At 39.5% G+C, this 26,759-nt stretch overlaps 1 protein-coding gene across 1 annotated transcript in view; it reads right to left on the bottom strand.

Annotated features, from left to right (window-relative positions):
• nhsl1b (NHS-like 1b) overlaps nt 1-26,759 on the bottom strand; it is a 69,044-nt gene that overhangs the window by 19,333 nt on the left and 22,952 nt on the right. The window contains exon 2 of the mRNA XM_037685863.1: nt 2,991-3,143. Within this exon, the coding sequence (XP_037541791.1) occupies nt 2,991-3,143 (153 nt within the window). The remainder of the gene's footprint in view (nt 1-2,990; nt 3,144-26,759) is intronic.

The raw sequence follows: 26,759 nt of genomic DNA, 5'->3' as shown, positions 1-26,759 counted from the left end.
TGTGTGTGTGTGTGTGTGTGTGTGTGTCTGTCGTGTGAGTTCAGTCCCTTTTGGGTTGTGCCAAGTGTCGCTTTTGCCTTGTCTTGTCACCACCTGCTGTCATGAGGATGTGCACTAAAGTGTGATAAGGGTGTGTGTGTGTGTGTGTGTGTGTGTGTGTGTGTAACCAGAGGAAGTGGCATCAGTTTCAGTCTGTCACACACAGATGGCAGAACAGTCCTCTCTCCTTCCTCCTCGTTTTTTAGCACATTGCTGCTCTGTCTGTGTTTGTAATATTTTACCGTTTTCTGTGTTTTGTCTTTTCATACATGAGAAGTTTCATCAGGGACTGTTTAAATGTCCAAATCCCAAGAACTGCTTGATAAATTCTGTATTCACATTGCCATATTCGCCTGGCACCTCAAAGAGGCTGCTTTTTGATCCCTTTGGCAAGCAGCATCTTCAAAGCTAATTACAACTCCAACCTAAGGAGACACTGATGCATGTTCAACACTGTCCGCTAATGGATCCTGACGGGCCTGACACGTAGCTAAAGAAACAAAAAGATGAGGAGGTGGCAGCATGGAAGACTGGAATTAAGAAACATGGTTTTGATGAGGATGATGGCGAGGGTGGATTTGTTAAGATGATTTGTGGTGCATGATGGATCAGCTGTAATGAGAGGAGCGGTGCTTGTTGCTAGGCAGAACTAATGAGGCAAGACTGAAGATGAGAGGTATAAATTAATTAAGGGAAAAAAAAAACAGTTTTGAAGGTCATTTTTTCTGACAAAATACATTCATCCTATAAGTATTTTGGAGATTTCTTACTGACAAAATGGCACTGGTGTGAAGGCAATTTCTAAATTGCAAACATTTTTAGACTTTCTTTGCAAATCTGGACTAATTTTTCTGGAGGGGCAATTCTTGGCTACCGTATTTTCTGGCCTATAAGTTGCACCTTTTTGCATAATTTGCATGCCCTGCGACTTATACGGCGAAGCAGTTTATTTACGTTTGTTTTTCCCCATATCTATAAACCAATTTTTGACTGAGATATGATCGTTTTCATTCATTCTGACATGGAAAATATTGAACACTACCATTTTCAGCCGCTAGATGGCACTCAAGTAGTATGGCATGCTGTTATGTCATGTAATAGGTAAAAGTGGCTATTAGTGACACCATTGGCTTGACACAGACTCCCACCTTCGTCCATCTCGCCTGGAGCAAACATCAAATCAGCTTCATGTCACTGCGTCGCCCCGGCAAAATGCAGCTAACTTGACCACTGAAGTGTATTTATTAAGTAAAAGTTCAACAGAGACACACCTTTGCTATAATGTCAAGCAAACAAACAATTGTTTTTAGGTGGTTATCTTGTTAAATTTCAAAGAAATGCACAGCGAGTCCTCCTTTCTGACATCTGCATGCTCCCGGAGCACCGAGGCACAGAATACTTTTGAAAAAACAGCTGATTTGACCGTTAAAGTGCATTTATTAAGGAAAAGTTCAACTGAGACACACCTTTACTATAATTTCAAGCAACAAAAAAACGATTTTTAAGTGTTAATCTTATTAAATTCTTGTTAAAATCCTCCCATGCACATCCCACGGCCGCCATTTGGCAGACAATCAATTTTTGGCACAACACAGGCCCACATTTCCAGGTTCGGCCCACATTTCCGGGTTGTCAGCGGTGATGCATAAAAGATGCAGCGTATATGGCGAAGCAACATATTTATGGATTTTTCCACTTTATTAGACATATTTGGACTGATGCGACTTATAGGGCGGTGCGACGTGTACAGCGGAAAATAATTTTTTTGTTGTTGTTGCTAGATTACTATAGCTTTTAATACTGTGGCTTAAAAAGCTCAAATGATAAATATGATGATATGATACATAATCATAAATAATAAAATACTAGAATATAATATTTAGAGGTACTCGTTGCAATGTCGTGTAACTACCTAAACTGGTTAGGTCAAATAAATAAAATTACATGAAGGATGTGAAAGTTTTATTTTTTGCATTTACACTAGTTTATTAATTATTTATAGGTAATTTTGCATTTCCCGATAACACTACAAGCCTATAACTGATGTGTGACCACCAGTCTCATATTTTCTTCAGCTGGACACAAATGGGCAGCGCAGGCGTTCTCGTTGGACACCTGTTGTCCTATCAGTTAGGACACCTGGGGGTGGAGGGGGGTGAAGACAGAATGGGATGGTGTTGAGTCAAGGAGGGGCCAAATTAATCGCTCCTCCCAGGTGGTGAGACAGAAAACCTGTGTGTGTTTGTGTGAGAGCGTCAAGTTACATCAACCCCCCATTTGTTCCTCTCTCCCACCATTACCAGCAAGTTTTAATCTTCTGCTAGACAAGGACAGTCTGGAGCGTAAACATCAACCATTTACAATCAAACACTCATTGCACACCAACACACACCTGCGTGTTTCATATCAGCTTCTCACACAGTTACCTGAGCAACAAGTCCACAGATTATTTTCCAGGAAGTGTTTGCAAAACAACTCAGGATTTATTCATGTTCCCACTTCCTTTTCTGGGAAATCTGTGAGAATCTTAAATCCAGGGTCGTCCCTTTGCTGTAACTTTATTCCATGTGTTTGACAACAAGGGTGAGCCTTGTTCTCTAATCACACCGGACAAACAGAAGGAAGATGACCTCACGGTTTGTGTTGTCGACTAAACGTAAACGACGTATTTGAGCATTTTTATTGTGATGTACACAAACGAGACAACATAGCTGAAATACCAGTTTTAGCTGTTATGTTGTATTCATTATTAAAGTTAGACACTACAGGCTTTTCCCATTTTTAAATTCATGGAGTTTGGTTGGAGTCAAGCAAGAATTACCATTTGGAATTTTTATTTATTTTTTTGTCTTTTTGTTGACAATTCATCAACAAATCCAAAAAATTATGAGCAAAAAATAATAATGAAGTGCAGTGTAATGTAAAGTGTTCCTACTGCAGGGATGTTTTACCTCGGAGGGCAGTCTTGAGGTTGACCTTGGCCTGGCGGTGGAGATCCTCCACGCAGGGCGGCCTGCTGCCCGGCAGGAAGACGTTCTCCTGCTGATGCCACGGAGCTGTGTAGTGAACCGTCCACTTGCTCTCCTCGTCCAGGTTAGACACAGCTGCAGAGACACAACACAAAAAGATGAGCACTTTGTTTATCTTGCACCATCTTTGCAGTTTTATTTGGCTTCAGTGGCTCGTTTCACACGCCAACATGGCCGCACCGGAAGAACAACGGTCAACACAGTCAGTGGATGTTGCACAGAAAAGTAGTATCAGTTTGACAAATTTAGGATCAAGAGCTGCAAAACTGGTTGAAATAGTGACTCGGAAAATGGTTTCTGAAGTACTGAACAGTGTTGCCAGATCTCGCCATAGAAATAAGCAACCAGCTCTATGAAAACAAGCCCAAAAAAGCCCAACTGGCAACCCACCACGTGTAAAACAGGCCGTTTTTAAACAGTATAAACATACATTTATTACGACATTACACATAAACAATGGCAAAATTATGCTAAGCACCTTGAATAACATACTTTTAAGCTCTGATACAAAAAAAATACTTTTTGCATATGTAAAAATATGTAAATCATTTTTTCTACATTTTTTTTTAAACAAAACATTCTGACACCTGTGTGTGAGTGAAGCCCCCTAGTGGTCGACCACAGTATGAGTGTTTAGGTGTGCGCCTGTCGTCTCGCCAACTTGGGCGGGAGCAATAAACAGGAAGCGGAGGCGTGGAAGGGACAAACTACTACCACTCGTCTTGTGCTTTATTGTGCGGAGCTGGAAGATAAACTAGTTTCACTTGGAAAGAAAGTCAAGCCCAAGGAAGCAACTTCACGTTCAAAAACAAGTCCAAAAAACTGCAACCAGCGACTCACAAGATTTGCAAACAACTTTAGAAAAAAACAAGCCCAAAGTCGCTTATAATAAGCCGACTTGGCAACACTGGTACTGAACCCTCTAAAAGTTTGTTTACACGCACTGAAGGAGAGGAAGGGGCGGGAGACTGAGATGCTTTGTACAAAGGTGTCGGTCTTCACACCATCAATGACACTTAAGTGGGAAATCACACCATCTGCAGGCCACACAAATGGGGGGGGGGGGGGGGGGGGGAGACTTAAATTAAAGAAATGGTGGAGAAAGTTACAGAAAATCCAGCTCAAAGATACAGACAATACTGAAGACTCAACTGAAGCAAGCTGCTGGTGTAACTCTGCGACATGCTGTTAGCATAACCTCTACAAAGTTTCTAAATGACAAATGACCAAGTTAGGTCCCAAGAATCTTTTACATCATTCTGCTATGATAAATGATAGTAACACTACTAACATCATTAAGCACAAACAACAGCCATCAAAAGATACTAGATCTGATTTTACCAACATCGTAAGCACACTTTTATCAACTCCTAGAGCTTACCAAGTGAGCGCAGCCAGGCTAAAGTTGGCGATCGTGGATTTAGAATAATTTCCATCTAAGCAGCCAAATTCAAGCTCAGACCATGATCCATTTGTGTTGTGATCATCACAACATCTGACTGTGAGAGGCAGTCTGGAAGGAGCAGGAGGGAAGTGGGATGGATCTCAGCAGCTGATGGAGGAGCAGGAAGTGTTTTTTTTGTAGGGTTGTTATTTTTCCACCCCTCACAAATGGGTTGCATGTGAGTGTGGCACGGGGGTGGATCAGTGGAAGCACTGGTGTGTTTGAGCAGAGGCCTCTGCAAATGGGTCATTAAAGAACGTGCAACGGCGGCTCTGATATTCTGTCTGAACGATGATTATGTCAGAGGTGTTTTGGTGTTTTTGGCACCTGAAAGTTACAAGTAAACAAAGTGGGAGCCAAGTTCAGATTGTGCTGAAGCTCTGCAGCTTTTTACTACAAACACCTTGATGCCTTGTTGTCTCATTAATCAACTGCAACTAACAGCTGTGTTGGATAAAGCAGACTGTGTTTATTCATGTCTTCGCAAAATCAATCTTCATCCTGCCGCCAAAAACCTGTGCAAAACATGGAAAATCCATGGCATGCATCCAACACGAAATCTGTCATCCGTGCTTTTTCACTAAAGCAAATCAGCACGGAAACACCGGGGAATGTCACATGCTCATTTTTATCAATTCTGCCCGGTTACCGACACTGCTAGTCCCCTATATCACAGCCAGCTCTTGAGCTGTGTATTATTGCATCCTTTAATATATTCCAAATAAATTTTAGCCCCGGGAACACCGTCTTTGCTTAAGTTTACAAGGACAAAAGTATTGGAGGTAGCCATTATGCAATGTTTGCTGACATCCGGGACTTTGGGGATTCCCCACAATTCTCGTGACATCATCCCTGATCAACGCCATTATAAAAAGCCCGTGAGACGAGGGTGAAAAGTCTATGATCGCCTGATTTGTTTGTTCCAAACAAGGGTAAGATCTCAAATAATTATAGAATCTGCGATGCACAAAACAAATGTTTGAGAATAAAAATGTTTGTGAAAATGTGCAATTTTTCACAAGGTCCTTAAAAAAGATACTTGAATATAATGTGAGAAAGCATAAAAGATGAGGTTATTAAACACACTTTTAAAAAGCTGTTGTCTAATGAATGAAGAGGTTCATTGGCCATTTAGTTTGCCCCAATCAATTTAGTTAATTCAAAGAACAACAAGGAAATACAAATAATGATTGTAGAAAAGCCACTTAGTTTATACTTCAAAGATCTGGAAATAGCATAGATTTTCCGATGTTAATTGAAGAAAAATTACACTTCACGACTGCAAAAGATGTTGAACCCATTGTAGTTCCCATACCAGGTCACTAGCTGGTGCCGTACTTTTTTTTTCTCCATCAACATGCATGCAGAGCCTCAGTCTCAAGCACGAGAAAGGTGCCATCTGACTACATGAACCCTTGGTCTGACTGACGATGAGGTTGGGTTGCCGCCACATGTTACTTTAAAATACAAAATGACTCAGGAAAATGTAAACTACTGACCGACTGCAATCATAGTGTGTGTGTCCGAATACTTCCGCTTTCAGATAAATTGTGCTTTCCTGTGAAACGATGCTGAGAAGTTTGAAAAATTTCCACTCTGAGACGTGTATTTAAAAAGTTTTGGCGTCAGAGAATCTGATCGCTGTTGTCGTGTAGCTCAGTGGTCACAATACAACAATAAAAATAAAGTCACACAAAATCTTTGATCAGCCGTCTGTGAATGGGAGCTGATCTGTAAACCAACCAGATTTTACATATTCGGCTGATTTTACTTCTCACAGTCAGGACAGGTAGCCCCTCCCCCAACCTTATTTTCCAACCATGGGGGTTTGAAAAGACCAAGGACATGGGGACTGGGTACACAAAGCCTGTATTGTCACCCTGCATCAGTCTTCACATCAGACTTTTCATTGCCACAATACCCCCTGGCTTCTAAGCACACACACTCCCTGGACACTGGTGCTGAAGTCTTTTTAAAAGTTCAGTAATCCCTCTGTGCACTGACATCCAGCTCTCCCTCGGCTCTTTAACAAACACAAGCTGAGTAAAGGGGCTTCTGAAAAAGCTTTTTTTTTTTTTAATGCAATGGTTGAAAAAATAAAATAAGCTAAATCCTGGATGCTTGCATGCACACATCACATCTAGTGTGTTGGTTTTTCATAAAGTCATTATTGACATTATTTAATCAGAGCTGTCTATCACTTATCAGAAACCAATGCTGAGCTGCAAATTGGACAAAACATTTTGCGTTTTATAATTCTACGTGAAACAAAAGTGCAAATAAAAATTCAAACTGCTGTATTTGCTTTGTAGCAGGAAAAAAAAAAAAAAAAACAGATCAGGTGGGCTGAAAAACTATTTCTTCCAAGACTTTTTGATAATGAAATAATAGTATTTTTGTGCACACATATCACACATGTACAAACACCAGACTAATGGTTTGATCCTAACTATTTAACATTCTTCTTTAACTTCTAGATCAATAATTTTGCAGTTCCTCTTTGCTTTTTCAGGAGAAATTGACCACAAACTACCTTCTGAAGCTGTGCTGTGGGTCAGCAGAGGAACCAAGTGCAGGAAGTGAACAGAAAATGCTGAGATAACGATTAACATCACCTTAACTTCAGCACACAAACATAAGCTATAAATAAACCACTTGTCTTCACAAGCAGCTTGTCCTGCGTCAGTCAGGTCTTACAGTCCTCACGTGTTTGATACAAGCCCATTGATAAAATAAAAGTCAATATGTTTAGTCATAATCTACCATGTGCACAGGATGCATAAGACATTAAAAAAAAAACCTTTGTTTTTTATTAAACACTGTAAACCTGTACTGTTCTCCAAGATACCCTGCATATGTTTTCTAATAAAGTAGTAAATTTAAAGTTTTTCTTGATGCTCCTTAAATGCTGCGAGGCCTTTTAGCACAAAGACGTGTTGAATCTAACATCTCAGACCAGTGGTTACCTGGTAACAGTGTGCACCACAACACCGACCCCAAAGGTTTGGCTACTGAAGCAGCACCTCAAAAAATAATTTATACTTTTTTTTTTTTTACTATTACAGCTGGTACATTTGTAATATCTAAAATATTTATTAAGCTTATAAAATAGTTTGTTGCACAAGTTTAAATGCCTACAAAAGCTTCAGGAAATCAAAACTTTTATTCTTATTTATGCAAAACAGACGTTTTTATTTTTTACGAGAATAGATTCAAAGCACTTCCAATGATATATCTTACCTTTCTTCTTGAAGAACTTGATGAAAGACTTTAAAGAGGTCCCGATAAACACCATGATTCCAAACTATTGTGACTTCCTCATAGAAAAAACAAGTGCCCTAATGAGGCATAAAAATAACAAACCTGGGGGGGAAATGAGACGTAACGAAAGGTGCATCGGCTCCGCTCACTACACGATGCTTTAGCTGTGAGCGCATGTGAGCGTCTGCTAAGCTGACAATACGTCTCTACAAACACACACACCCACCACTCCTGCTGGTCGGGCAGTCCAGTCCTCAGAGACAGACAGACACACACACACACATACACACACAGTATGATGGGTGTAGCTCCAACCCCTTTTCTCGTCTGTGTGCCGGTTACCAAGGAGTTCTCTACCTAACCCTCTGTTCCTCATCACCAATGATTTTCTTTTAACCATCTATATCTTTTCTTTTTCATTTTGCGCTTTCCTCTTTTTCGGCACTTTACAATGCCGTCTCTTATTGTAAAACAAACTCATCTGGGTAACATCTATGTTTCTAATTAAACTATGAGCTATTCTTTTGGAAGCACCTTGCGCATTCTTGTAAATACAATAAAAAAATACATGCTGAGTGAAATATTCCTAATAGGATACAGCCGCTACCTGCACTTGCATTAATTCACAGCACTGCAATCACATTTGCCTTGTTTGATTGTCGTTTGCACTTATTTATGGTTTGTAAAACCTCTTAAAGTTCAATGTCATAAATCTGTAGTCCATGTTTGTTTAAATGCAACACATTTTCCTGTCTGATCATTCCCAGCTTGCTGTGTTCGCCCATGACCATCAAATGTGTGCAACATGAATACAGACCACATTCAACCATTCCCATTGTCCAATCCAGTCTACAGCGCGCACACTCCAGCACCCACCCATTCAAACACACACCCATTACTGCAGGACGGCCCCTCCTTTTGTGTTCGGATTTCATTTCAACCAAAGTGGTTGCAGAATAAAGGGAGGTGGCAGTGAGGGGGGGCTGCAACAACAGCTTGAACGAGATGGCAAATAATCCTCGAGTTTGGGAGTAAAGAAAGGTTTTCGCCTCCTCACTGCCTTCCACTTCTATTATCAGAACCTGTTGGTCTGATGTTTGAGTTGCTGAGTGATTGAACAAAATGTATATGAGCTTGAGCTTGTTTCGTCAACTTTACTTATGTTTACTCTGTCCCATGAAGAGATTTTTGTGCAAGAACAAAAGAAGAATGAATATAAATAACAAGAGTTTCTTTAAGTGTTTACCATCCTTCCTACTATTGCCTCTGATTCCCTGTCAAATGAGGCAGCTTTGTAAATGTCACTAAAAACTGATTCACGTTTGGACTGTTTTTGTCCTGTTGAGCTATCTAAATTGTCAACAATAGCTTCATCCAAACCATCAAAATGTCTGCTAGATCCCATCCCAACCAGAAAGATGTATTTCCCCTAATTAATAGCCCAATTTTGGATCTACTTAATTTGTCTAATGAATGTTTACGTACCACAGCGATTTAAGGTTGCTGTAATTAAATCTTTACTTATAAAGCCTGATCTTGATTAGGAAATTCTGGCCAATTATAAATCTATATCTAATCTAACATTCAACTAAAAAATTTTGAGAAAAGAGTTGCAGGTCAGTTATGTGAACATCTGAACCAAAATAATCTGTTTGAAGAGTTTCATTCAGGGTTTAGAGCTCACCATAGCACTGGTGAAAGTTACTAATGATATTCTCATGGCCTCTGAGAATGGACTCGTGTCTAAACTGGTCCTGTTAGAGCTCAGTGCTGCATTTGATACACTTGATCATAATATTCTATTACAGAGACTTGAATATGATATTGGGATTACAGGAAAGGCTCTAAAATAGTTCAAATCTTATTTATTTAAAATATTCCAGTTTGTAAATATAAATAATGAATCTTCTTCATACACCAAAGTTAGTCATGGAGTTCCTCAGGGTTCAGTGCTTGGACTATATTTCTTTACTTTTTATATGTTATACAGTAGTGCAATGTACTTATTAAATAAAAAAATTATTGTGAATTTTTGCCTTCTTTATTGTAAAGGTTGCAGACAATCAAAAATAAAGTCGGACAACCAGATTTTGTCAAGAGGATGTCCATTGGATGACCTGAAAAATTTTCCTTATGTCAACCCCTGTAGAAGGATGCTAGAAATGCAGCTGCCAGAAAAAAGACAAAGAGGAGATATATGGATGCAGTTAGAGAGGACGTGGAGGTAGCTGGAGTGAGGACAGAGTGAGATGGAGGAGAATGACTCGCTGCGGCGACCTCTGAAGAGGGAGCAGCCAAAAACAGAAGAAGTCTAACTTTAATATGTGTTTATGATTGTAAAATAGATTGAGTTGCTTGGGAAAATGACAAAAACTGAAAAGATTTCTTTAAATTTAAAGAAACTAGGAATTTGAAAAGTGTCACAGTCTCATCACACTTTGCAAAATACGTAAATGCACCACTATCACAACTGACCAGTGATTAAATTTATGCCTTTTGTTTGATTGCAACTTTACTTTAAATTTAGGTTTAAATATAGAAACGTTCAAATTAGCAGTGCATATTACCTATCTGTAACAGACTGTCTCCTGGTAGCTTCAGAGCATCTATCCTGTATTCTGCTTGGTGCACGTCCAGCACTGTATTAGTATAATTTATGCAGACACGAGCTGAAGCAGCTTCTGTCATTAGAAAGCCTATTGTTCTCCCCCGAGCATAACACGCACGCAAGTTCAGTCTGACAGTCAGGTCAACATCTCTATCTGCAGAGGGAGGGCTTCAAATCTAGGCCACCTCATGGATTAGGGAGCTCCTTTCATACATTCATCTGCTCTTCCTCACTACAGAATGAAGCCCTCACCCCTTCAATTTACCTCAGCAAACATCATCGGCCTTTCTTCTGTTCATACTCTAAGTACAGGTAGGAAGTGAAAAGACAGTCAGGAAGTATCCACCTTATTCCTGGGGGCTCTATTGAATAAATGATTATGGGCACAACTTCCTGCCAGACACCAGAAGTAGTAGTTGTAATGGCTAATCATGGTAGCGGAGCACAGATCGCAGTTTATTTGAAAATAATTTGCATTCAGTTTAGAACATAATACACTATTTTTGTTTTGTTTACATTTATTTAACAACTCTAAAGTTTACTGAAATAGCCTTGTTGAGTTCAGGTACCTGCTGTGCTGTTCGCGGCTGCACGAACAACCAGACCAAACTAAACCAGTGGCTACGACAAAAGTGTTTTGAACATGGACCCAAAACAAAAAAAGTGTTCCTGTTCCAGCATAGTTTCCATCTCCTAGCTGCAGATGAAGAATTAAGAAGAATGTGGCGGAAAAATCTGAACTTGAAGACACCACCCAAAACGCTGTATGTGTGCTCATTTCACTTTGTTGATAAATGACTGACGCAGGAAAACCTACATCCTACTTTGTGTCTGGGCTACAATAAACCACCGGAGAAGAGACACTGGATCCTCATAAGGATTGAAAAACAGTGTGGCGAGAACATCAGGTATGATTTCAAGTGTATGCAGGGCACAGCATTATAGTATTTGTTCATCTTCGGTACTATGATTTTCTCTGAAATTAACTCAAGCTCAGTGACGGAGGACTTGAAGGCTTTGGCTGGGCTCTATGTCTGCTTTAAGGTAAATAAGATTGTGTCCCTCCTCTTTTAACAAAACGCCACCGACCTTATCACTGTACAGATACTAATACGCCTCAGAGCTTTTCAGGTTGTTCATTGCTTCACGGCCAGAAGAACCAGTCAACGAGGTAGCTAAATATGCTAGTAGATGTAATCTGCAGACACTTCTTCAGGTCGTCCTCCCATCCCTCATAGAGGCAGCGGTATGATTATATTGTCCTGTTTGAGCTCTGACAGGTGGTGTTCCTACATTTCAATTAAATCCACTATGCTTGGAGAAACTACTTCAGCTTGTACAGTTCGCACATAAACAAATGCCAATTCTGGTCTGCATCGGAATCACGCCCATAATTCACGCAAGGCAGCGTGGGGGCTAGGAATAATGTAGATTAAGTGCAAGAAAAAACAAGAAAAGCTGATTATTTTGTTCTTTCGGCTGCTCCCTTCCTCAGGGGTGGCCACAGTGAACTAACTTGCACAAAGACGACAATTGTTTTTACACAAATGCCCATCCTGACACAACCACAGACCACCAAGCTACCACAGCCCTCTGTGTGGAGCAGAGAGCTGCCATCCAGGGCGGTTAAGGGCCTTGCTCAAGGGCCCAATGTTGGGCAAATGAGAGTGGAGGCAGGTTTGAAAACATATTATTATAATAGTTATTAAATATGAAGACCACCAATAATAGCCTCCATATATTTAATAAACATAGATGATTAAATATGAATGAGTATTCTCAATTGCAAACCATAAATTATTTGTTTTGACCAGTTTTTCTAACAGTTAACCAGTTTTGGTAAATCCAATACTGATAAATCAATACTAACTACTTGCTACAAGAAGTTATTATATTTACCAAGAAAACATCCTTAAATCTTGCGTTTTGGTTGAACTAAATCACCAGAAACATTCAGTGCTATATAATAAACCATGTAATAAATGAAAAACATTCAAGCTTGCTTTGAATATCAGGTCATTTCCCAGTTTGGGAATTTTTTTTAAATCTAGAATAAATGCATTAAAGTAATTCTGTGCACTAAACAAAAACATTTTTAAGTCTACAGTGATACATTTGTAGCAACCACGTGAAGGTGGAGAATGTGAAAGGAGAAATGAGTGTGGTAAACGAGGAGGGGATTGATGAGGGACTGCTGCTCTTCCTCCTGTCACTGGACTCCCTCTGTCTTTGTCTTTCCCGTCTTGTTTTCACACCCCATTTGGATCTCCACATCAACTTGGCAGAGGCAGCTGCACAATGTCTCCCACATTCAAGCCCGCCTGCTTTTTACACTTATTTTTTGGGGTCAAGCCAGATCGCTGAATTTAACTACAGTCCACTTCAGATGTAGTTCTAATAATTGATTAATTTCCAGAACAAGTGCACATTTCCCTTCAACTGACAGGAGGCGAAGATGCCAGTCGTAGGCTCGATCACTGACTTCTCCAGTTCACATCTCTAGATGAGACACTGAACACCACATTAGCTCTGATGGGTGTCTAACTGCACTTGGGACAGAGAGAAGGACCACCATCTAAATTTTAGGGCTAGAAACACAGCATGAATGCATGTAATTGCATGTGGTTTGTAGTTTAAAAGTGTTTCAACAAGTAAAACACAGAAGAAAAAAAAAATCAGGAAATAAATGTTATCCATTTGAAATGTATTTGATCATAACCATAAAAACATTGGCACCTGCATTATCTGACTGGTAGCTTGTATTTACCTAATTGGACTTATAAAGGGGGGTTAAGCCAACTGACTAAAACCTTTCGGCTCGGACTAATCCGCTAACGTAGTCTCTTTCTTCTTCTTTCCCTCGTCTCTGTCCCCTTCATAAAGCCCAGTTTTCTCTGCCTTCTCCCATTTCTTTGAGACTTAGCACATTCTGGAGATGAATGGAAAACATGCAGGAGAACGTAAGACTACATAAATACTCTTTAGCACCGTGGAACACACAAACTTGAGCGGTCAAAAAGGTACAATTTTTGTTAAACCAGTCGAAGATGCCGTTGAGCGAGGTGCTACATTCAGTTTTACCAAATGAAATGGACACAGAGGATGTTTTCTGAATTATTGTTCGGTGAAGTACTTCTTTGATCTGCATAAATAAAGCAAAACAATTACTGAGTACTACATCACATTTTTATTCTAATAAAATCCTCATTTTGTTTGCTGTTCATAGAAATCTATAATTTATAGCAAGCAAAGCAAAGGATTTGTCATCCCCCACTTCAATCTTTCATCTCCCCCTTTCTGTGAATGAAAGCACAACATAATGGCCTCAACAGTAACCAGATCACTTTGTTTTCTCTGTGAGAGACATGAATAATATATCAGCAATGACAGAAGAGGAGAGACACCCTGAAGATGGTACAGCTCAGGCAGAGAGGGGTTGAAATTGTAAACCTGTTATGATCAACGACAGGGAAACTAGTTTGTGCCAAGGCTTTAGAACCAAAAATTCTAAATTTATTGTTAATTATAAAGAAAAGATTTAAGGAAACGTAGAAAACATGTAGTAAATAGTTAAAGGAACTTCACTTTTTATCTATTATTTAGGTCCAAAATAAAAAATAAATAAATTACAGACAAAAAAAAAACAGCTCAGAGATTTTTAGGACACCCTGCAGGGGTTTAACTTCCAACACCCCTTCGGCCACATTCTGTAATACTTTTTTCAAGCTCAAATAGTTTTCAGTTCATTTGGGGGATTGTTACCCATTTCTCCCGGAACATCCAGTTCTCAAAGATACCGAGCAGTCGTTTTTTAAAACATGCCACAGACTGTCAGGGATTTCTTTTGAATCAATGACGATGAAAATATCAAAGGTCTGAAAAAGTATTTAAAAAAAAAACAAATTAGAAAAGAACTGTATAGCTGTTGAAGCCATCTTCCACACGAGGGTCATAAAAAGGAAATCCAGCAGAGTTAAACTTTAAGCTCTCTCCTGAATAAACAACTCTGAAACATGAAAAACATGTGCAGACACTGAAACTAATGTGATACAGCGGCATGGCTGAACAAACAAGTGCTGATAGCTGTGTTTCTGTCACTGATGATTTTACCATGGGGTAAAGTTCCCACACTGTCCACAAACTTTAACCTCAAACACCAACAAAAACGGTTAAATCATGTCATCTGGACCAGTTTCTTTAAGTGAGAAATGTTTCGTCCACCATCCAGAGGACTTCGTCAGTCTACAACCTACCAATCAGATCTGTCCCATAGGTAGCCTTCACTGCTATGTTTCAAGATGACTGATTGTTTTGGATGGGTGTGTTCTGCCCGTGTTAAAAACCTACCAGTACTTTTGAGATTTCAACAGGAAGTTGGCTTGAAACACAGCAGTGAAGGCTACCTATGGGACAGATCTGGTTGACAGGCCTCAGACTGAGGAAGTCCTCTGGATGGAGGACGAAACTTTTCTCATTTAGAGAAACTGGTCCAGATGACACTATTTAACTTTTTTGTTGTTATCTACCTGGATGATTGAACTCTTTTTCAAACTCCTACCCTCTCTATGACACAGCAAACTCTCCTCTCCATCACAACCTTCTAATTTTCTGGTAATTCTGCCTGACCTACTTCAACTAAAAAGTGGAGATTCCAAATAAAACACCATCATCATAACATACAGATGGTCTATCCAGCTTTAAACTGACCTAAAAATAGGTACAAAAACAAAAGTTTTGAATTCAGAGCAATACTCTGATTGCGCCAAAAGTTAAACAATTTAAAACAAGAGTACAGCATACAGAAGTATAGTTTATTAGTTTGGTTACAAATTATCACATTAAAGGCCTACTGACAACATTTTAGACAGTAATCTATAGCAATGGCCCAGACAAGCAAAGACCTGCTATAACCTTTGACCTTGATAAGTGACCTTGACTTTAGAGCTGGAGTGATGAAAGGATTATGCAACATGCTGTCCAGTGGTGCTACAAATTCATCTCTAGTTTTATTTAATTATCTTGAGTGAATCAGTAGTTATGACCCAGACAAGCAGACCTTTGGATTAGGCCTGTCACAATAACACATTTTACTGGGCGATAAATTGTCTCAGAAATTATTGCGATAAAAAATAATATTGTTTGAAATTCAACAAGAATTAGTAATTGTCAAATTTTATCAGAAATGTTGATTTGTTTTGAGTGTAGTACCTTTTTTGACAACTGGATGGCAGTATAAGACTATTTGAACTGAACTGAACTGGATTATTGAGCATGGACTTTGTTGTTTTCAACCAGTTTGACACGACTGTCAACAAGGAAGAGGCTCCGCAATGGAGGAGGGGGCATGACAAAGAGATCATCTTAGCACCAACATAACTGGTTTGTTCCACTTTGGAGTAAGCTGTTGGGGGAAGAATCAGTTTTGTGTTGTGCGTTTCCTTGACTGATGAAGCCTTCTGGATCGAAGGCGAAACGTTTCAGCACAAAAAAAGAAACTGTCCAGATGACCTGACTGAAAAATGTTGGATTGTATACCTGGATTATTGAGCATAGACTTTGTTGAAGGATGGATAGTTGAGCAGCTTGTCTCTTTAAGAAAAATGGAAAGGAGGCCCCTTGACGTGACGTGGGCTGACATGGTGACATGGCGGACGGACCCTCGGTGTGGTTTGAGCTCTTTAGCATAGCGTTTTTCACACAAAGCTTTTAATAAATAAATAAAAATCAGTAAACAAGTTCTCAGCTTCTTTTTGCAGAGAAAAACAACTTTTTACACGAAGGCACGGGTTTCAACCATGAATTTTTGAGCTTGACAAGATGGAGGATTTTTTTCCCCGAGGTTGGCCTATTAGTTTAGCTCATAGCTTAGCTGCTTTTAACGATCCAAAAACGCAATTATGGATGGTTAAAACAGATTTTAAAGAGAAAAAAAGAAAGGGAGGGGTCAGTGAAGAACACCGGAGTTTAGCCATTTCTCCAGTAGAAAGAGAGAGACACGAAGAAACGATAAAGTCGATAAATGAAAATGAGGTCGATAATTTTCATTTATCATGCGATTAATTGATTTATTGTTTATTGCGACAGGCCTACCTTGGATAACAATTTACATTGATTTTTGGCCTTGACCTTGGTTCTTGGGAGTTGAAAAGTTATGTGACACTGTGTCTAGTGATGATGCATGTATGTATGAAGTTTCATTAAAATATCTTGAGTCGATCAGAAGTCATGGGCTGGACAGGAGACAGTTTACAGAGGTTTGTACGGAAGGAAACTACACCATAATACGTTTGCCTTCAATGGGCGTATGAAAAAATATGCCGCTAAACATTGAAGTTTCCTCTACCATTATACAAGCAGAGTCCCACCCTGTCAACAGAACCGAGCCCACTGCCTACAACCACCTCCCACCCCCTGCCGACAACTTCCGGCATGGACGTAGCAATAAGCTAGCACAAAATACTGATGTGCTAGCTAAAAAGTTATGACTATGGCTATGTCTCCATCATGCTGAGCCATCTCCATCACTCCCCACCCTCGAAAACTGTTGGTGCAAACTGCGCACAACACAGATGTGTCTCCGTCTCAACACCGTCTACAAAAATCATGGAAGATATGAGCGCCCTGCCAAGGCAACTAAACTAGGGGAAACACCGCTTTGTATTTAAAGGATGGCAGGATTAAAACAAAATTCGGATTGAAAAAGCTACCATTTAATTTTAGGAGAAAAAGTTACTTCAAACAACTGGAGCGGCTAAAAAAAAATAAAAATAAATAACAAAACACTGCAAATGTTTTTGTGTTTGAAGGGATTTTAGGTACTGGTACTATACTTTGTCAGCTACTCCAGTAAATAGAAAGTTTTGGTTTAAATCCAGCTAAAGTATTCTAGACATGTGGGTGAACAATTTGCAAAAAGGGTTATATTTCACCAGTTTTAAAAAACTTAAATAGGGATTTGACACAAAAACTGTGAAATCTTGTCAGCAATGTGAGTATACCCGAGTACAAGTTCTTATACTAAAAGGGCAGAGGGGCCTCACTTTATATACTGTGCATCTTTTGTGGCCCAAGAGAAAAACCTCCAAGTCAGGGTGACATGTTGCTGCTAGGGCCTACACTCCAACCACAATCAAGACTGTTCTTTGCGTTGGTGTGGTTTCTGTTTAGTAGGCTCATACAGGTGCAAATGTATGTTTTGATGTGGTGACAGATGTGTAGCTGAATCTCCTCTTCAAACACCACAAAGTTGTTCTCATAAAATATGTGTGCCTTTGAAAGACCAGTACAATACCAACAATACAAAGACTTTCCAAAGACAACGCAAAAGAAGAGAACGAGACTGGAGTCAAGGTAGCATCCATGAAGTGGAGCGTTTATTTGATGTGGTAGAATCTGAGATCCAAGGCTCACTGTAAAGGTAGTGTTTGAAGAGACAAAAACCAAAGAGGGGAGATAAAGGCAGCTGAGAGAAAAGTCATGGGAGGTGGAAAAAGGTGAAGGGAATCCAAAACATCCGATTGTAGACACAGGAAGGCAAACAAACACGGAGACCCAGCAGGCTTGGCAGTCATGCCTAATTTTCTCTCCCCAGCTTCTGACCCCAATGCACTTTTACCAAGCTCCTTTGAAATCCAAGCCAGGATAAAAGGGGAAAGAAAACCAAAAAAGCAGACAGAGGATGCATGTATCTCTGTCTGAGTGTGTGAACAGACAAAAGTGTGTAGCCATTTAGTCTCAACATCTCACACTGGAAGTAAAACAAGAACTAGAATCCCCCCCCCCCCCCCCCCCCAAAAAAAAAAACACAACCATCCTCAAAAGACTTGGCTGACAATGAGATGTACAGCTGTTGCACATGGATGCTCCAGTAACTCAATGTTCTGCCCAATAAAGGCTGGTTTCTTTAGAATGTGCACGCCTGTTGAGCAGAAGGTTAAAACACTGCTTTACGAGCATGTTGATGAGCTTTTGGGTTCTAAGAAGTTGGCAGTTTTATTGCTAATTCAAGGCTCTTTTTTACAGATTCAGAGTGGATTTGTAGCTGGCCATCACAGGTAACAGTTTTAAATATTTCGCTGTCTAACTCCAGTGGTAAGTCACCCCCTCTGAAACTGACAAGACAAACTGAAACTGAAACGAGCCTATTCACGTTAGCAGATTTGTGTTTTGAACGGTTTGACTAGATAAAACAATTGTTGAATCAAGGGGCCCAGTGCATATTCGCCACACCAACACTATAGCACTATTGCAATGTTGGTCATGCTTGAATTGTTTAGTATGGAATTAAATTGATCTTTTAGGTTAAAGGCGGGAGTTATAAGGGAGTTGTCAGCAGCAGGTTGGCAACTGTTGTAAAATTGTTTCTCACATACCAGAAAAGTGTTTGTACATGTTTTTTTTACTTCATGTACTTCATTTTGTGTTTTAAAATATTTTGGAGCCAGTGCACTGATTATACTGTGGGGCGCAAAGAAAGGGTACTAATATTTTTGTCCCAACGCGGTACACGTCTGACGTGACACAAATGTCAATTTGCCATCAAAACAGCTCACCATTTATGCACTTGTACAGTACTGCACACAGACCTCAACAGCCTTCAAAGTAAAATGGGATCCATTAAGGCCCAGCCATATTGTCTCCACTCATATTGACTCCTGGACCTTTTGAGTCTCAGTGACCCCCACAGAGGGGCAGCTGTATCAATAACCACATAGTATAAGTGTGTTTTTGTGTGCAATGTTTATGTGTCTCACTGGCCTGCGTTACATTGCATGTATATATGAGTGTATACATTATTGTGCTTGTTTCAAAGTGTGTCTGCAGCAGTTTCTAGAATCAGCTGCAGTTAGACAACAAATACTGAGACACATGACACTGGACAGTAAAAAGTGATCAGGTAAATCACCTCTTTTTTTTTTTGCAAAGAAAAAATAAACTTGCTTTGGCAAACTATGATAAAAGGCACTAAATGTGTGAAAATCTGTTCTAATCTTCTAAATCTAATGTGCAAGTGCATATTAATCTCTGCGTGTTTGAGAGATGACTGCACACGAACATTATGTTGGCTGGCACCCTGGTTTCCTGCCCTACATTTCAACGCCAGGTCTGTCTGCTCGACTCTCCTTAGGGGGTTTGTGAGTCGGTTTCCCTGCTCTTTTTTTTATAGCAATGCACAACCATTAATCCAATTTTACAATTAACTTCTCACACAAAAAAAGACCATAAATCTGACATTAAACACTCTCATAATGCATCGTAGAGCACAGTGCCTGCTGTGATGTGTGTTGGTGTGTACACGACTTTCTGCATGACTAGAGATTTAACTTCACAGCTCTTGATTAAAAGTGTGGAGGATGATGGTAAAGGTTATGGTTGCAATCAATAGGTGACACAGAGGGGAAATTTATGTTATAGATGTTGCATATTGATTGTTAGCGTTAATTTACTTTTATTTATATAAAATAAATAAATGTGAACACTTTAAACATTAGGACATTAACCAGCATCAGCAACTTACCAAAACAAAAGTAGGAAAGAAAGAAAACATTTTAATGGGAATTTTACTAAAACTATGCAAATCAGCTTTAGGTCTACAGTGATTTGACCCCCGTGTTCAACTCGTGCTGATGCAAGGGTTTTGTCTCATTTAGGCGCAGAAGCAAAGAGACCAAGCTAATTTAGGTTAAGTGGGTCCACTATCTCGAGGGCACAAACCAACAAGCCACCTGGGAGCTCGCCTGTGTCACAGCAAGAAAGGCCCAGCCCAGTGTGTCTCAGGCAAACCCAAGAACACCAACAGGAAGTGCTTCACAGACACAGCAGCTGCAGTTTCTGCAAGCGTCTAATGAGGAATATTAACACAGTGTTGTTTGACCCATTTCTTCCATTGCAACTCGTTTTCCATCAGTAATAACAAACAGTAGGTCATTTGGTGGGGGGGGACTGAAAACAAACCATCCAATCAACAAACAGAGACTCAACCGAATGACCAGTAACTACAAGTAACAGAAGTGAAAGACGATCGGCTTCGCAACAAGGACACAACTGCAGGGCTGGATATGAAACAGGATGTGGGTTCTGGTGGTGGCGGGCATTGATTGTTTTTATTACAATGCATGACTGAATCTGGCTCAGATCTAAAACATTGATCCAGTTGATATCACCTCAGTTTGGGTCTGTTATAGAGACTACAATCCTGTGGGGCAGTAAAAATTCACAAGAAATCAGTTGAACTGATGTTAGTCTTCATAAATGTATGTGATTATTTTAAATAAAAACATCAATGATAGCATGGCGGGGTAGTGGTTAGAGCTGTTGATTCATGAGAAGAAGGCTGCAGGTTTTTCACACGTGGGGTTTCTCTCGGTACATCAGTTTCCTCCCACAGTCCAAAAACATGCTTGTGAGGTTACTGGTATCTCTAAAGTATCACTAGGCGTGTATAAGTGTGAGAGGGGTGATGGACTTCACCCAAAGTGGTAATTACCAACAGACTGGTTGAAACAAGACTGGGACAGGCGGTACAAGACAAACTGTTCATTCAATCACATATGAAGTAGGATATATATTTTTTTTTTTTGAAGGACACTTCCCCTTTAAAGTTTCTAGTAAAGATCATCCATATATCAAAGTTCATGCTCAATAATCCAGGTAAAAAAAATCCAACAAAGTTCAGTCAGGTCATCTGGATGGTTTATTTTTTTGTTGTTGTTGTTGAGATGTTTCGTCCTTCATCCAAAGGACTTCATCAGTCTGAGGAGCCACAACAAACTCATTCCCACAAGCTGCACATTCACATAGTGGGCCAACCAGTTTGATGGTGATAAGATGGTTTCTGGGGCCCACCCTCTTAAATCTATCTTATCACCAGCAAACAGGTTGGTCCTCTATGTGAGTGTGCAGCTTGTGGGATTGAGTTTGTTGTGGCTCCTTAAACTGATGAAGTCATTTGGATGAAGGATGAAAGGTCTCTTTAAAAAAAAAAAAAACAGAAACCATCCAGATGACCTGACTGAACTTTGTTGGATCATCCATATAGTTCTGTGTAACCTTTATATACATTAGGCCATTATCTGAGAAAATTTTCTTAATGTGGTAAATGGGATTAAATCACTTTGTCACGGTCACAGCCCCTTCGTCAATATTAAATCAGCACCAACCATCACCATATGTTGCATTCAGAGTACCAGGTCTCTGAAACTGGAGCTGCTGAATAAACTATGATCATTCAACCTTCAAAAACTGTTTAATACACCTCACATTTCCAGACTGTAGTGAGTCTGCAGATTTATTCAAAAGATAAACTGGAAAAACTCTTAAAACGGGCAACTGTGTTGTCAAAGAAACGTAGATCTTGAAAATAAACAGGATTTACCTCAAACTCGTGGCGAAGTTTCACTTTAAAATGTTTAATAGTTATTTCGCTTTGACAGTTAAGATAACTAATACAAAATAATGCCTTTATAAGAATATATATGATTTATTTTAACTGCCTGTTCTAAAAAGTATTAATATTTTCCACTTTGTTTGCTCCTGTCTAAGCAGATAAAGGCAGTCATATAAATGCAGGATAATACAGACTGAATTATATAAAGCATGCAATTACCATCAGGTGATATTGTTTTGATTTCCTGTTAATTTTAAGTAGTAGTTATCTTCCCTCTATAATGAGTGTTTTGTAATCTTTTAGAGAAAAAAAAATCCACAACAAAACATGTTTCAGGTCAGGGTTAGTGCTCACAGGATGTTGTGGAAAAGCATCATTTGTGATGCCTTCATACACACTAATGTGGAAACGATATGTGCATTTCAGAGGTGTGTATATATGCATGTGTTAAACCAGATTTCCACGAAAGATAATCCTATATTTAGACCATGTCTGGGGATAAACAGCATGTTCCCAAAATCTACTTAACCCCATGTTCCCTCCCTCTTCTCATCAATCCTTCCTTTCATTAAAAATAAATAAATAAATCAGTCTTTGCTTCTTTATGCCTCTTTCCATCTTTGCATCCCACCCTCCTTCTGTCCCATCTGGGCTACAATTGATGAAGGGACTTTAATAGAGACAACATGCCTCTTAGACAAAGTGAGTGTGTGCCCTCCTAATGAGCCTCAGGGGAAATGGGAGCAGCTCGCTTATCAAATATTTCCAAAAATTAAGACCAGCATTATTCCTAATTAAACTCCTTGTGAGTCCACATTTGTCACTTTTTAGTGTGGATAAATAAATGCACTGACACCAACAGGAGATTGATTAAAATCTAATACGATTGAATAATTACCATAATTCTATCAAAATGGTAAATTTGTCTCAGAAAAGCCGCAGTTGACACTAATGAGCATTTTAGAACTAAGAAATGTGATCAGTGTTTTTCATCTGCTCATCTGTATTCTGTCGCCACCTGGTGGTGAACACGAGCAATCACTGAAAAATGTCCTTTCAACATATTTTAAAACTATTAAAAAATACAAAATAAAAAAAAAGTACCTCTGCTATAAACTGCTACTATCATCAGCTAATGCTATTCTGTGGTTTAACAGGTAATAAAACAGGCATGGCTTCCTTTTTCCCCTCTACCTCTTCTTCACTTTAATCCAAATCCATCAATGCAAGAGGCAGAAAAAAGCTGGATAAATAGAAGACGTTTCCATGGTGAGGACAACTCATTAACACGGCAGAGTTAAAGAGGCTCTTAAAATCACTTTCACTCCACTGTGTCCCTCCGCTCTCTCCTTTATAATCAGCCTCCATGGGGGAACATGAGCTTTTCAGAGGTTTAGCTGTGCTTTCAAAGGTTGAATGGAGCCTTCGGCTGACTGGGACATAACTGGGGTCTGAGGTAAAGATAGGGCAGATACGTGACAAGTCCACCCCTAAAGGTTAGGGGGAAAGAGGGCATCAACAATCTCATAAAAAGAACAATATGCTACGTCTTCACTTCCAGCAGTGCGTGCACTTCTTGTAAACGATGGAAAGAAAGTAAAGACTGTTTGTGGATGCGCAGACTGGGGTCAGGGTGGTCAGCAGGGCAAACAGGGCCGCTGACATCAGAGGAGCAGACTTAAAGCAGCATGAGGTGGAAAAAAGCTGCCTCTTACAGCAGCTCTCATTAAAGAAATGAGCTACGACTGAAGTCTGTAGAGCCGTGGAGTGATTAAACTCACTTATCCTGCTCTACGGCTCAATCAGACTTTATTCCCTCTTCATTTACTGATTTCAGGAACAGTGTGGGATTCAGGCGAAAGGCAGAAGCTGTTGCTGTGGAAATAAGAATGTTAAGACAAATTTATAAATTAATGTTTTATGTGCAGGACTAAAAAAATGTTTGTCTGTGTACACGCATGCATATAAAATATATAAGCTGGTGTAGGTGCTTAGTCATCCAGGATTGCAAGGGAGTGGAAAATTCTTAGGAAACGTCCAGAAATTTTCAGGAAAATTTAAGCTAAGCTGAGGAATGTTGGAAATAATCGTAGTACGAGATACAAAGTTAACAAAAATATATGTACTTTGGACAGGTGCTACCATTTTGTAGTTTTCTTTCAATAAGGCTACACTGTAAGGCCAGTGAAAAGAACTACACTGCCCAGAAGCCAACAGTGCTTCTGGACATTGCTTCCTGCCAAAATGGAGGGAAAGTTTTGCAACGCCAATCTACTATACCTATTAAGCTCAAAGAACTGGCAAGAACGTTGCAAATAATCCTGAAGCTTGCTGAAGTTCAATTATCCACGCGCACATCAACCCTGGACAGGGTGGTGGGCTTCTTTGCTGCAGGGTAGGTCAGCAGAACTGGAACAGAGCCCGACCAGAACCGAGCTGCTGTTCTGCAGAGCTGGTGAGGAAAATTTTGCAGTACTGCGTAGTACATAGGCCTGTCATGATTACAAATTTTGCTGGGCGATTAATTGTCTCAGAAATTATTGCGATAAAGCAGTATAAGACTGTTTAAACCGAAGGATTCATGATAAGTGAGGGAGCAAGCAGCAGAGTGTCTCTTTAAGAAAAATGGGAGGGAGGTCCCTTGTGATGGGATGTCTCTCGAAATTGTTTTTCGGTTTTCAAAATGGCGGATGCTCGGAATGTTTTGAGCTCTTTAGCATTTGTAACAAAGCTTTAAATAAAAAATCAGTAAACAAGTTCTCAGCTTCTTTTTGCAGAAGAAAAACAACTTTTTACACAAAGGCAAGGGTTTCAACCGTGAATGTTGTAGCATCGACAAGATGGAGGTTTTTTTCCTGAGGTCGGCCTTTTAGCTTAGTTCGTAGCTTAGCTTTTCAGCTTAGCTGCTTTTAGCGATCCAAAAACATGATTTGGGGACGGTTAAAATGGATTTTAAAGAGACAAGAGAAAGGGAGGGGTCAGTGAAGAGCACCGGAGTTGAGCTTTTTGTCATCCAGTGTCTTCAGTAGAAAGAGAGACATGAAGAAACGATAACGCCGATAAATGAAAATGAGGTTGATAATTTTCATTTATCATGCGATTAATTGATTTACTGTTTATTGTGACAGGCCTAACAGTACAGTACATGTATGTTGTTAAAATTAAATAGATTTAAGAGTTTAGAACATTGCAAGAGTGTGGGAAGTATTTATAAAGCCTTAAAATATAAATAAATATAGCGTTCCTACGTTGCGGTTGTTCACCTATTGCAGAACCTAATCCCCGCGATAATCGAGGAACTACTGTAAACAAAAACAAAGTTTTGTTTCATCTTGAGCAGATAATGTCATGAGTTTGACCCAAATATTGAAGATAACTAATTTAAAGAACTAGTTTGCATTTGATGACATCACTGATGACTTTTTACATTGGTCTCCACCCTGGGAAAGTTTACCATTTTTACAGTGTGGCACCTCATACTGTATGGCACAACAATAAAATTTAGTTGTTTTAGTCAAAACTTTGATAAAATATATTCTTTGTGAAATTTATTTGAAAGGACCCACCTTTAAGCTTTTAAATTCCAAGTGTACTATTGTTTATTTCCATTAATTTCCCCTCAATTCTAATAGAAATATTCCAGTGCTGAAAATTCCCAGAAAAAATAAATCAAATTAAAGGCAACTGGATGTTGTTGTTTTTTTATTATTATTATTCTTTACAATGTTGTGCTTCTCATTCAAATAGTCTACAAATGCTGAAAAATGTGTTTTGTTTGACTCGATGCACAAGCCTGACTTACAAAACCCCACAGTTGGACAAAATACAGACTCGAAGGCTACAAACTTAACAGAAAACTAAGAACAAGTGTTTTCCAACATATCTGCCTGGAGGAATACCATCCCTGATCCACAAACACAGTAACCTGTGTGGACAACTTGAGAAGATGTCAAAGCAGCAACTTTTGCTACAATCTTTTCATCACGAGCCTTTAGTGAGTCTTACCAACAACTTGAGTTAGACAAGAGGAACATCAGGAACTGGAAAGAGTAAAAGAAGAAGCTCTAATCTGACAGAGCAAAGCAATGGAGATCTGAATTTGAGCTCAACAAAAGCAAGTTCTTCCACAGACGTTCACAATCTAAACCACTGAGCGGATCCCAGTATCAACAGTGGAAAATCAGGAAGAAGAATAAGGAGACAGACGTTCACTGAATGATCGGAGAACAACACAAATTACAAGAACTAGAAATGCATAAAAATGTTTTGAGAGACGTTCCATGTAAGATACCTATATTAAACCCCAACCAACCATCTGCTGTGTCACGACGCCCCTCGTTTCTTTTAATCAATGATGGGACCGAGGTCTCTGTAGATTCATGTGATTATCTGGCTGTTGTGTCCTGATGTGATAATCAAGCCGTTAAGTAAAACTCAGTTTTAAACATATGGGGCTGAGAGGCTCTCAGACACCTGATCCCTTCATCACGGGGTGAAGTCAGTCTCCTCCTCCTCCTCCATCCCTTCCAGTCTCTTACATGAAAAGGCAGCTGAGGCCAAAACCACTTATCTGAACACAATGTCAATAACTCAAAAGAAAACTGTACATGTGTAAAATGTAATCACGTAAATCCTGTAAATCCTTTAGTCTTTTAATTCTTAGTCTAATAATGCTTAACTACAAGCTATATAGTGTATAGGGGATGTAAACAATGTAAACTGAGACATGTCTGTGTTGTTGCACGGACAGTTTTTTTGGGGGGGTGGAGGTATACGGCTCAGTGTGAGGGAAACGGAGCGCAACCTACCTAGCTTTTTGGCTAGCACATCTGTATTGCGCTCCGCTAGCTTAGCACTACGTCATTGATTCGGTTCAGTTGAGCCTGTCGGGTGGGGCGCCCTGTTTGTATAATGGTAGAGGAAACACTGTATATGTGTGTGTGTGTATATATATATATATATATATATATATATATATATATATATATATAT

Source organism: Nematolebias whitei, chromosome 12 (genome assembly GCF_014905685.2).
Source record: "Nematolebias whitei isolate Nwh7 chromosome 12, NemWhi1, whole genome shotgun sequence".
Lineage (NCBI taxonomy): Eukaryota > Metazoa > Chordata > Actinopteri > Cyprinodontiformes > Rivulidae > Nematolebias > Nematolebias whitei.
This window is presented reverse-complemented; position numbering and strand designations above follow the sequence as displayed.